Source organism: Lepidochelys kempii, chromosome 2, assembly GCF_965140285.1.
Source record: "Lepidochelys kempii isolate rLepKem1 chromosome 2, rLepKem1.hap1, whole genome shotgun sequence".
Classification (NCBI taxonomy): domain Eukaryota; kingdom Metazoa; phylum Chordata; order Testudines; family Cheloniidae; genus Lepidochelys; species Lepidochelys kempii.
In genome coordinates this window covers 162,447,914-162,459,968 of record NC_136381.1, presented here as the reverse complement: position 1 = coordinate 162,459,968, position 12,055 = coordinate 162,447,914, and the positions used below count along the sequence as shown (strand labels likewise).

Sequence of the window (12,055 nt, the reverse complement as noted above, 5' to 3'; positions counted from 1 at the left end):
TTCTAAATTAGGAGCTTGAGAAAGGTTTAAAGGTCAGAGAGGATCCAAACGATTCCTAGAAAGCAAGGATGACAACCAAATATACAAATAATTACATCACCACCCTCATACCTTCTTCATTGTCTCAATTTGCCTCAGTGCCCAATTTGCCAATTATCCCACAACCATCTCCAGGCTGCTTCTTAGTCATTCCTTCATATTGAATACGTACGTAGACATAATGCACCAAAGCCAGAACCTTCACAATTCAAATCCCTCCTTTACATTTGAGCAACACCAATAAAAACATCAATGAAATATTTTTGAATTTTATAATATTTTATCTCATCATGCCGTGCATTATATTTTGTGGAGTAACTGCATAATATTGCTGAAACCCCTATCAATATTGCTCCCTGTTCTGTTTAATCATGTCTGTAATTAGATAGCAAGCTTTTCAAGGCAGGGGCCATGGTCATTTATTGTAAGGTGCGTAAGAACACTCTCGGGAATGGTTGCAAAAAAAGAAATAATAAAAAAATAGATTTCTTTGATTAAAGTACTGTATAAATACCGACCTAAAGTGGCTGCAACAGTAGACAACATCTGCAACATCTTTTGCTTTAGTCTAAATTTAATTTGATTCACAGGACAATTGGCCAAACAATGACACATTTATTATAAAAAATATCCTCTCCATTGTATTAATCTTTTTCCTATTTAAAAGAGAACTCACTGAGTACTCAGCATTTTGTGGCTTGTCTTCAAGACTAGGTTAGTCCAGAAAGGTTCAACTTAAAGGAAATAAAGCAATTCAGTTCAGAAGTGCAAGGTTAATGTAATGTACACAGTCATACTGCTTTTGGCTATATTAACTTTAAAAACCATGCCAATTTAACATTTTTTCTTCAGTTTTTATTAGAAAAAAGCAGCAGATCAACATTACAATTCAAGAATCTAATCTAAGTATGCACTTGACAATTAAGCACATCTGAGTATGAAGTGAAAAAAATTCCAGAAAACCTTCAGCTATGCCAATCTCCTGTTACCCAAATAATAAATCATTTTGCAGGCTTTCTGATGAGTGGAAATCAAACAAAGAACAAAAGATTTATTGCTGTGAAAACAAATCTGTAGTACAGTAGTATGAGTTTTGGGCACTAAGCATAATCAGTCAAGTTAATTTAAGTTCAAAATGCACTAAAATCCTTTGTTTGGCCATGAAAGTCCACAAGCTGGCAACCCAAGTACAACTGAAATGGTAGGTCTGGACAAAAGTTAGACAGTATGTTAAACCTCCAGTTTTCAGACAGTAATAAAAAGATGCATTACAATTCCAACAGCTCACAAACCAAATTAAAAACAAAAAGTGAGCTGACATTCAAAGAGCCAAATTTTTGTTCTTAAGCTTATTTTGTTTGCTCTCAAAATAATTTCAGACCCACCATGAAAAAAAATCCATGAACTATCACACAACTGAAAACAGAAAAAATTGCTTGACCTGGTTATTTTTTTCCCCACTGAGGTATAAAATCTACATATAAATCTGATACTTTACTATAACAAATTGTACTTTTTGTAGTTCTGATTTCTTTTCCTTTAAATCCTGTTTTACATGTTTCTTGCTGTAAAAATCTTATTTCGTGATACCGAATGTGGTCTCCAGCTCTCTGTTCCATTTATTTTTGTAACTATATTTAATATGCTGGTTACCAATGCTAACCAGGAAAAAAAAACTCGTGGAAGTCTCTTCATTACAACAGCACTTTCAGCAGAGGTTACTGATGTGCAAGCAAACTACAACGATATGCAGCTCTCCAGAGAGCGTATTTCAATGATTATGTTTCCATTGTCCAAACGTTCTCTAGAATGATTCTTTGATGAAAGACACTCTCTTCGAACTTGTAAACATCAGCGTGCGCAGTTTCACTAGTATGTATATAGTTTCACGTCCTTATACAGGAAGGCTGGTTCACAGCTACTGAAAAGCTAGAAGAGTCAGAGTTCTAATATCTGATGACCCTTGTATCCTGTAGAGCAGAAATATCTTTCTTTTGCTACTTAAGGACACAGCCAAAATACTTGCCGAGGTAGGCCAGTCAATCTTTTTCTTTTTTTAAAACCTCTCAGAATATTTCTGGAAGGGTGACATTGCGAAGTAGCCACTGCTGAGAACGGCTGCCATTGCAGTCCCTAATGCTGGGTACCTGGCTGTCTTCTTCAGTGGCTTTATCCAGGCACTGGTTACTGTTCACATGCAACAGGGTTAATTTCTTGGAAAAAGAAAAAGAAACAAGTAAGATTTTACAGAAAGAGGCCAGGCAGAAAATAACAAATCTCATTCTTTTGAGTCTAAAAAGCATTTTGTGCTAAACGTAATAGTACAATTCAAATAAGGTGTATTAAAGACTACCACTGAAACACAATTTAATATTCAATAAAATACACTGCATTTAAAGGCAAAAAATTAAGAATCTAGCAACTTACCTCACTAAGAGATACTACTGAGTTAGATGGAATTTTGAGAAATTATGTGTATTATGGTACTACCCAGGGGTCCCATTGTGTTAGGCAACACCCTGACATATATGTAGAGAATCCCTGCAGTGAAAAGCCTAATCTAAATGGACAAAGATGAAAACAATGGGAGAAAAGAATTGTTATCCTCACCATTATATACACGTGAATGGAGTTACCTGAAGCTACATATGAAATGGGTGTTAAGGCTGGGAATGTAACCCAAATCTCCTATGTTCCATTCCAGTGCTTAAACCACACCATCCTTCCTCAGTTTTATTTACTCTTCATCTTTAAGCAGTTGCATAACACTCTTTCAGGAAGTAATCTACATGTTCTCTTAAGCTTATCTGTAAGCTTAATTTTTTTTTATTTCCACCATGATCACTTAGAATATCTACCAGGAACTTTTGTGAATTTCTGATTGCTGTGGGACCAAAAAAATCTGTGTGCTCTCACACTGTTCCACTACATTGACTTCTGAGATCCCATGCCTTTAATATAATCAACAGGAACAAAGAAACCATTTGGGAAACACAATAAAGAACAATGGCAGAAATTGAAGCTATAGGTACAGTATTGTCAGGATAGATGGGAAAGTTATGAAGCAGCTTACCTGTAGCTGTATGGTATTAATCAAAAGAAAAAGGTCTGTTTGAAGAAGAAACTGGTCACTACTGATTTTCTATACAAAATGGAACAATTTTCTGCAACTTAGTAGAGACCTTTATCAGACAATAATGAAGGTTACTTACCTGTAAGGAACGTTCTTCAAGATGGACTCTGCATATTCACACTTTTGTGAAGTGCACTGACTGGTGCCATTGAGCAGTGTAGTCTTCCACTAGCAGTACATAATCAAATGCTCATGCGCCTCTTTGCCCCTGCCCTGAGTCTCTGCACACATTCTGAGGGCATGGCTATAACAGGCGGTGCAGCAGTGGTTATCACCTTGGTTCCTTCCACTGCTAATGCCAAGCCACTAGAAGACAGGACTCCACAAAAGGGGGAAAGAAGGGCGGGGCGCATGAACAAGCAGAGTTCATATAGAAGAACCTCCATTATAAGTAACTAACTTCAGGTGTTCTCTGCATATTCCCAAGCTTGGGATAGTTTAGTCAGTAGTACACATATTAAACCAGATGGTGGGTAAGACGTCCAAAGTAAACAAGGACTGAAGAGCTGATCTACCAAACTGTGCATCTGATGTAGTTGCAATATCTAACAAATAATGGTTTGTAAGTATGTATAGAACTTCACATGGCTGCTCTCCAAATTTCTATTAGCAGAACATGTTTCAAACATGCTGCTGAGGCCACTATTGCTCTAGCAGAATGTGCTCTCAGCTGAGCTGGGGGAGATTGTGATGCTGTTTTATAACTTTGTATTATTCACTGCCTAACCCATCTAAATAATGTTTGTGCGGAAATAGGATTCCTTTTACAGTTACCAGCATACGAGAAAATTTGCATGAAGATTAAAAATCCTTAATCCAATCCAGATAAAACAATAAAATGCTTTATGCATCCAAACAATGTAGCTCTGATTCACCCTTATTTGAATGATGTCTGGGGAAAAAAAACTGGTAGATTAAGGGACTAATTGACAAACTCCTAAATGGTTTTTGGTATGAAACTTGGATATGAACAAAGTTACCTTGCTCTTATAAAAACTTGTAAATGGAGGGTCAGTCAGTAAGGCACGAAATTCACTAACCCTCCTGGCTAACAGTATTGCTATAATAAAAGCAGCTTAAATTGATTGATGAAATAGGCAACAAGATAAGGGCTTGAAGATTGGAGACATAAGCCATGACAGTACTGCGACCGGATATCTTACTGGGGGATAAAAGTTCAGTAACCCTTTAGAAACTCATGTGAGAATTTCGTATACAAGTAGATGGTAAATCAGTAAAGTGCCATTGCAGCTAAAATGTACCCTTAGCAGCAATGCAACGGATAAACCCTTATGCTATAAAGGTAACAAGTACTCTAATATAGATTGAATAGGGGCTGACACAGGATCCATACCGCGATCAGATACCTACATCTTGATCTTTGCATTAAATTTTGGCCACTACCGAGACTGTACACGAAAGAAAGAAAATCCCTTGTACGAATCCGGTAAAGCATAACTGCATTTTCTGCCATTGGCTGACAAGAAGATGGGACATTCCATATTGATTTAACTGGTTGCCATAAACCCTCCAAAAAGGGCAGAGAAGCTTGGTATGCAGAAGTATTTCCAAGTATATCAACGATGGGGTGTGAAGTTTCCTCCAACAAAACTGAAGGTAATTTTAATGTAGAAAACATTCTTCTGACTAACTGCAATTGAATGGCATCCTCCAAAGGTGAAGAAGCTGAGGCTACTCTGTTTTCATCTGGAGATGATTTGCCCATAGGATCCTGATGCAAAATATTCGTCTGTGGAGCAATTTCAAATTTCTTTTCCTCATCATATAAAACATCTTGCATTAAGAATAGGGGGACTTATCTCCTGTTACTGGATTTGTTAGCACAAGATATGAACGTCTCGAATCCGAATGTCTCAGACTGGTTGTCTGTGATCCATATAACTTGAATCTGTAGGTCATGAACCCATAAATATGTCCCTAGTTCGATGCTGGAAAGAAGGCATGATCTTAAAGAGAGGTTGGTATGGAAGGCCCAGAGTCCACCAATACAGCCAAGGAATCCAGGAAAGAACATTTTTTCTTGCCAATTTGGCATGATGTCACTCAGTCAGGGAGGCACTTTCTAGTGCTGCCAATTTGGTCATTCTGGTATGATGTCAGAGTTATCCATGCCTGCAATAATCCATGTCCAACGGAGTTCTCTGAGATTGTGGTTCTGGACCCAGAACTGGAGCCAGTTGTTCCTCTGAATGAGGATCTGAGCCCAGATCTAACAACGAAACAATTGGGGATACAACTGAGGTCAATATTTGTAACATTAACATGAGAGATCACTCTCCCAGGAGAGCCAGGTGGTGTCCACAGTGAAGTGGAGGCAATATTATCAAAGAATCGCTGATCTAAGTCTAAAGATATTTTTGGCAGGAACTTGGGATGCAGTAGTAGCATGACCTTATCCTTTAAAAAAAAAAAGACTGAAGGGAGGGTACACTATTAGAGCCCCCCCCCCACCTTGAGCAGAAGCAATGGCTACTAGAAATGCAGTTTTCATGGACAGGTGTAGAAAGTAGCAGGTGGCCATGGGTTTAAAGGAAGGTCTCAAGACATGAGTACAAAGTTGGCCCCATGCTGGTGTGGGACATCTGATTTGTGGGAAGAGCTTATCAAGTTCCTTGAAGAAACTTCTTGTTGTAGGATGAACAAAAACAGAAAAACCCTTTATCATATTATGGAAGGCTGTGACAGCTGTGAGGCACCTTTATGGAGCTTAGAGATAAGCCTGACCTTTTTAGCTCCGGGATGTAATCTAGTACCAATGACAGCAGAGAGGATGCAGGAGAAATGTGTTTCAAGTCACACAAGTGTTTACATCTCTTCCACTTTTGGATATATGTGTCACGAGTAGCTTGTTTCTGGCTATGCAGCAGCACTGTCTTTATGTCCTCAAAACAGGCTGTTTCGAACCATCTATCAGCCATGCTGTGAGCTGGAGAACCCTGAGATTGAGATGGACTTGACTTGAGAGCAGAAAAGGGGAACATGCTTGACAGTGACTGGCTGACATACCTCATTCAGCTGGCTGTAAGGAAACCATGTTCATCTCAGCCACATCAGAACTACAAGAATAACCTTGGCTTTTTCTTTATCTTGCACGGTGCTTGGATATTAAAGGAATCAGTTAAAATGTGTACAAGAGTCTTTGGTTCCAATGGAGGAGAAAGACATTTCCCAGGGAATGCTGACTCCCAGACCGCCACTCTGGAGCACAACTGGGAAAACTTCTTGTTCTTGGCTGTGTCGAACAGGTCTATCTGTAGGATGCCCCAATGCTGAAATATGCAGTGGAGTACAGCGGGATTTATCTCCCATTTGTGACCATGGGAGAAATGTCTGCTGAGGGCATCTGCTGTGGTCTTTTGTATGCCCAGAAGGTAAGCTGCTGAGATATTGATTGGGTGTCATATACAACCATTCCAGAGTCTCTTTGCTTTGGCGCAGAGGGAAGGTGATCTCGCTCCCCCTTGGAGTTTTATGTAAAACATACATGACATGTTGTCCATCATGATCTTTATGTTTGCCCCTGATCAGTGGGAGGAAGTGAATACAGGCATTTCTGACTGCTGAGAGTTCCAGCAAGCTGATGTGTAGTGTGGACTCAAGAGGAGGAGACAACCTGCCTTGAATAGGGTGAGTGTCTAGGTGGGCTCCCCACCCCAACAGCGATCCATCCATTATTACAGAGTTTGGGGGTGGCTGAGTGAGGGGTACCCTTGTGCAAATGTCATGAGGATTCTTCTACCCGTCAAGGGACTTTTTGACTACTGGGGGCATTGAGAGTACTTTGTTTAAGATGTGTCTGCTTGGTGAGTAAACAGTTCTGAGCCACCCTTGAAAGCAACACATATGAAGTCGTGTGAGATTTATTACTAAAGTACCCACCTCCATGTGTCCCAGTAGTTGGAGACTATTTCTGGAAAATGTTTAAGGGCTGACTTGGACTGTAGAGACTAAGCCCTGGCCTTACACTACGAGTTTAGGTCAAATTTAGCAGTGTTAGACTGATTTAACCCTGAACCCTTCCACACAACAAAACCATTTTTCTCGACTTAATGGGCTCTTAAAATCGATTTCTGTACTCCCCCCCGATGAGGGGATTAGAGCTGAAATAAACATCGCCGGGTCGAATCTGGGTTAGTGTGGACCCAATTCGACAGTATTGGACTCCAGGAGCTATCCCACAGTGCTCCACTGTGACCGTTCTAGACAGCACTCTCAACTCAGATGCACTGGCCAGGTAGACAGGAAAAGCCCCGCGAACTTTTGAATTTCATTTCCTGTTTGGCCAGTGTGGCGAGCTCATCAGCAGAAATCACCATGCAGAGCTCATCAGCAGAGGTGACCATGGAGTCCCAGAATCGCAAAAGAGCTCCAGCATGGACTGAACAGGAGGTACTGGATCATATCATTGTATGGGGAGACGAATCCATGTTATCAGAACTCCGTTCCAAAAGACGAAATGCCAAAATATTTGGAAAAAAAAAAAATCTCCAAGGGCATGAAGGACGGAGGCTATCACAGGGACCTGCAGCAGTGCGGCGTGAAACTTAAGGAGCTTAGGCAAGCCTACCAAAAAACCCAAGAGGCAAATGCCCGCTCGGGATCAGAGCCCCAGACATGCTGCTTCTATGATGAGCTGAACGCAATTCTAGGGGGTGCTTCTACCACTGCCCCATCCCTGTACGTGGACTCCTGAAAGGGGGGAGTCTCACGCAACAGGGATGAGGATTTTGGGGACGAGGAAGATGATAAGGGGGAGGATAAAGATAGTGCATACCAGGAAAGCGGAGAAACCATCCTCCCTGACAGCCAGGAACTGTTTATCACCCTGGAGCCAATACCTCCCAAACCGGGCTCCCGGACCTTGAAGGTGGAAAAGGCAGCTCTGGTGAGTGTACCTTTGTAAATATAATACATGGCTTAAAAGCAAGCGTGTTTAATGATTAATTTGCCCTGAAGACTTGGGATGCATTCTTGGCCAGTACAGCTACTTGAAAAGTCTGTTAACGTGCCTGGGGATGGGGCGGAAATCCTCCAGCGACATCTCAACGAAGCTGTCCTGGAGGTACTCCCAAAGCCTTTGCAAAAGGTTTCTGGGGAGGGCAGCCTTATTGCATCCTCCATGGTAGGACACTACCACGGCAGGCCAGTAGCACGTAGTCTGGAATCATTGCATAAGAAAGCATGGCAGCGTGTGGTCCCAGTGTTTGCTGGCATTCAAGCAACATCCGTTCTTTATCTCTCTGGGTTACCCTCAGGAGAGTGATATTCATAGTCACCTGGTTGAAATAGGAGAATTTTATTCAGGGGACATCAGAGGTGGCCGTTCCTGCTGGGCTATTTGCCTGTGGCTGAAAAGAAATCAGCCCTGCTGTTAGCCATACAGTGGGGGGAGGGGTGAAGTGATCATCCCAGAGAATTGGGTGTGTGTGTGGGGTTTAGTTGGGTTTGTGCTGCATGTTAACCCGAAAACATCAGCCCCTCCTTTTTAAATGGCCAATGTGTCTTTCAATTTTAATCTCCCTTTTTTCCTCCCGCAGCTGAAAATGTTTCAACGTTGTGACTAGCATCTCCATCCTAGAGGCTAGTGGAGATAAAGAAGGAAAAAACAAACAAACAAAAAATACACTCGCGATGAAATGCTCTCTGAGCTCATGCAGTCCACCCAAACTGAAAGAGCCCAGCAGAACGCGCTGAGGCAGACAATGGCAGAGTCCAGGAAAGCACAAAATGAACGCACGGACAGGAGGGACGCACGAGAGGATAGATGGCTGGAGCAACAGGAGAGGTGGCAGCCTCATGATGCAAGGATGCAGGATGCAATGCTGAGGCTACTGGAGGATCAAACCGATATGCTCTGGCGTATGGTTGAGGTGCAGGAAAGGCACAGACCGCCACTGCAGCCCCTGTGTAACCAACCACCCTCCTCCCCAAGTTCCATAGCCTCCTCACCCAGATGCTCAAGAACATGCGGGGGGGAAAGGGGCAGGGGGTGCTCCAGGCACCCAACCACTCCACCCCAGAGGACTGCCCAAGCAACAGAAGGCTGACATTCAATAAGTTTTGAAGTGCAGTGTGACCTTGTCCTTCCCTCCTCCCCTCATCCACCACCCCACCTGTTGCTTCCCTCCTCCCCCACCCCTCCCGGGCTACCTTGGCAGTTATTCCCCTATTTGTGTGATGAATTAATAAAGAATGCATGAATTTGAAACAACAATGACTTTATTGCCTCTGCAAGTGGTGATAGAAGGGGGGAGGGGAGGGCAGTTGGCTTACAGGGAAGTAGAGTGAACCAAGGGGGCGGGTTTTCATCAAGGAGAAACAAACAGAACTGTCACACTGTAGCCTGGTCAGCCATGAAACTGGTTTTCAAAGCTTCTCTGATGTGCAGAGCGCCCCGCTGTGCTCTTCTAACCACCCTGGTGTCTGGCTACGCATATTCAGCGGCCAGGAGATTTGCCTCAACTTCCCACCCCACCATAAATGTCTCCCCTTACTCTCTCAGATATCGTGGAGCACACAGCAAGCAGTAATAACAATGGGAATATTGGTTTTGCTGAGGTCTAACAGTCAGTAAACTGCATCAGCGCGCCTTTAAACGTCCAAATGCACATTCTACCACAATTCTGCACTTGCTCAGCCTATAGTTGAACAGCTCCTGACTACCGTGCAGGCTGCCTGTGTATGGCTTCATGAGCGAGGGCATTAAGTGGTAGGCTGGGTCCCCAAGGATAACTATAGGCATTTCAACATCCCCAACTGTTATTTTCTGGTCTGGAAAGTAGTCCCTTCCTGCAGCTGTTCATACAGACCAGAGTTCCTGAAGATGCAAGCGTCATGTACCTTTCCCAGCCATCCAACGTTGATGTTGGTGAAACGTCCCTTGTGATCCACCAGTGCTTGCAGCACTATTGAAAAGTACCCCTTTTGGTTTATGTACTGGCTGGCTTGGTGGTCCGGTCCCAAGATAAGGATATGCGTTCCGTCTATAGCCCCACCACAGTTAGGGAATCCCATTGCAGCAAAGCCATCCACTATGACCTGCACATTTCCCAGAGTCACAACCCTTGATAGCAGCAGTTCAGTGATAGCGTTGGCTACTTGCATCACAGCAGCCCATAGTAGATCTACCACAGTAGATCTGCCCATGCCAAATTGTTTCCCGACCGACGGGTAGCTGTCTGGTGTTGCAAGCTTCCAGAGGCCTAGCGCCACTCGCTTGTGAACTGTGCGGGTTGCTCTCATCTTTGTATTCTTGAGCTTCAGGGCAGGGGAAAGCAAGTCACAAAATTCCTGGAAAGTGCCCTTACGCATACAAAGTTTTGCAGCCACTGGGAATCATCCCAGACCTGCAACACTATGTGGTCCCACCAGTCTGTGCTTGTTTCCCGGGCCCAGAATCGGCATTCCATGGCAAGAGCCTGCCCCATTGTCACCAGGATGGCCAAACTGCTGGGGCCCGTGCTTTGAGAGAAGTCTGTGTCCATGTCCTCATCACTCTCGTCACCGCGTTGCCACCGCCTCCTCGCCTGCTTTTGCAAGTTCTGGTTCTGCATATTGTGCATAACACACGAGGTGTTTACAATGCTCATAACTTCTGCGGTGATCTGAGCGGGTTCCATGCTTGCTATGGTATGGCATCTGCAGGACAGCAGGATTGCAGGGGAAGCGGTGGTTGGATGACCACTTCTGCAGACCTACTGCACTGTCTGCACAAAGCAGTATGGCACCCACACGGAAAAAAGGCGCTAAACAATTGTCATCAGTCGCCCCTCCCTCTGTGAAAGCAACGGCAGACATGTACCCAAAACCACCCGTGACAATATTTTTGCCCCATCAGGCATTTGGAGCTTAACCCAGAATTCCAATGGGCAGCAGAGACTGCAGGAACTGTGGGATAGCTACCCACAGTGCAACGTTCCGAAAGTTGACGCTAGCCTCAGTACTGTGGATCCACTCGGCCGACAATGCGCTTAGTGCATTAGTGTGGGGACACACACAATCGACTGTATAAAATCGCTTTCTAAAAAGTCGACTTCTATACATTCAATCTTATTTTGTAGTGTAGTCGTACCCTAAATTGACTAGGGTAACGAACCTGTACGAAGGAAGGAATGCTTTGGCTGCTGCTGAATCAAGACAGGCGCCAATGAACTCCAAATGTACCAGATATAAGGTGGACTTTTAGACATTTAATTGTAGTCCCAGTCAGAGGAATAGGTCCACGGTTTCCTGAGTGGCCATCAAGCCTTTGTTGAAGGACCATCTTTTGAGCAGGCAATTATCTAATTATGGGAAAAATCAGGATTCCTTGTGGTAGTGGCACAAAAGATGTGAGGGAAACACTCTGGGCAAGATGAGAGACCAAATGGAAGCACCAGGTATTGGAAGTACTCAACTCAAGAATCATCAAAACTTTCTATGGGAGAGGTGGTTTCCTATATGGAAGCAAGTGTCTTGAAGGTCGAGGGCCGAGAACCACTCCCCTTGGTCCAGTGACGGAATTATTGCTGCAAGAGCTACCATTTTGAACCACTGAACCTTTACAAATCTGTTAAATGATCTTAGATCTAGAATGGGTCTCCCATTCTTTTTTGGTACCAGGTGTTCTTTTTTGGTACCAGGAAGTACCTAAAATAAAATCCCGCTGTGTTACGTGTGAACTGGTTCTTTAACACCCAAATTCAGGAGAGAGTCTATTTCCTGTGGCAAAAGGTGCTCGTGATGAGGGACTGGAGGTGGTGCATGGTGGGGGGAATATAAAGTGGATGGAGTATCCTGTTGAAATAATCTCCAACACCCACTTGTCTGTAGTGATATGTTCCCAGTTCTGATGGAAATGAGCAAGGCACTCACTGAAGTGGG

General features: G+C 43.4%; 1 protein-coding gene across 10 annotated transcripts in view; it reads right to left on the bottom strand.

The window, feature by feature from the left end:
- Nucleotides 1-299: 299 nt before the first annotated feature.
- Nucleotides 300-12,055, bottom strand: part of GALNT1 (polypeptide N-acetylgalactosaminyltransferase 1) — a 193,756-nt gene continuing 182,000 nt past the window's right edge. For all 10 annotated transcript variants that reach the window (XM_073332672.2, XM_073332679.2, XM_073332671.2 and 7 more), the window contains one exon: nt 300-2,252. In XM_073332672.2, the coding sequence (XP_073188773.1) occupies nt 2,106-2,252 (147 nt within the window). In that variant the 3' untranslated portion in view covers nt 300-2,105. The remainder of the gene's footprint in view (nt 2,253-12,055) is intronic.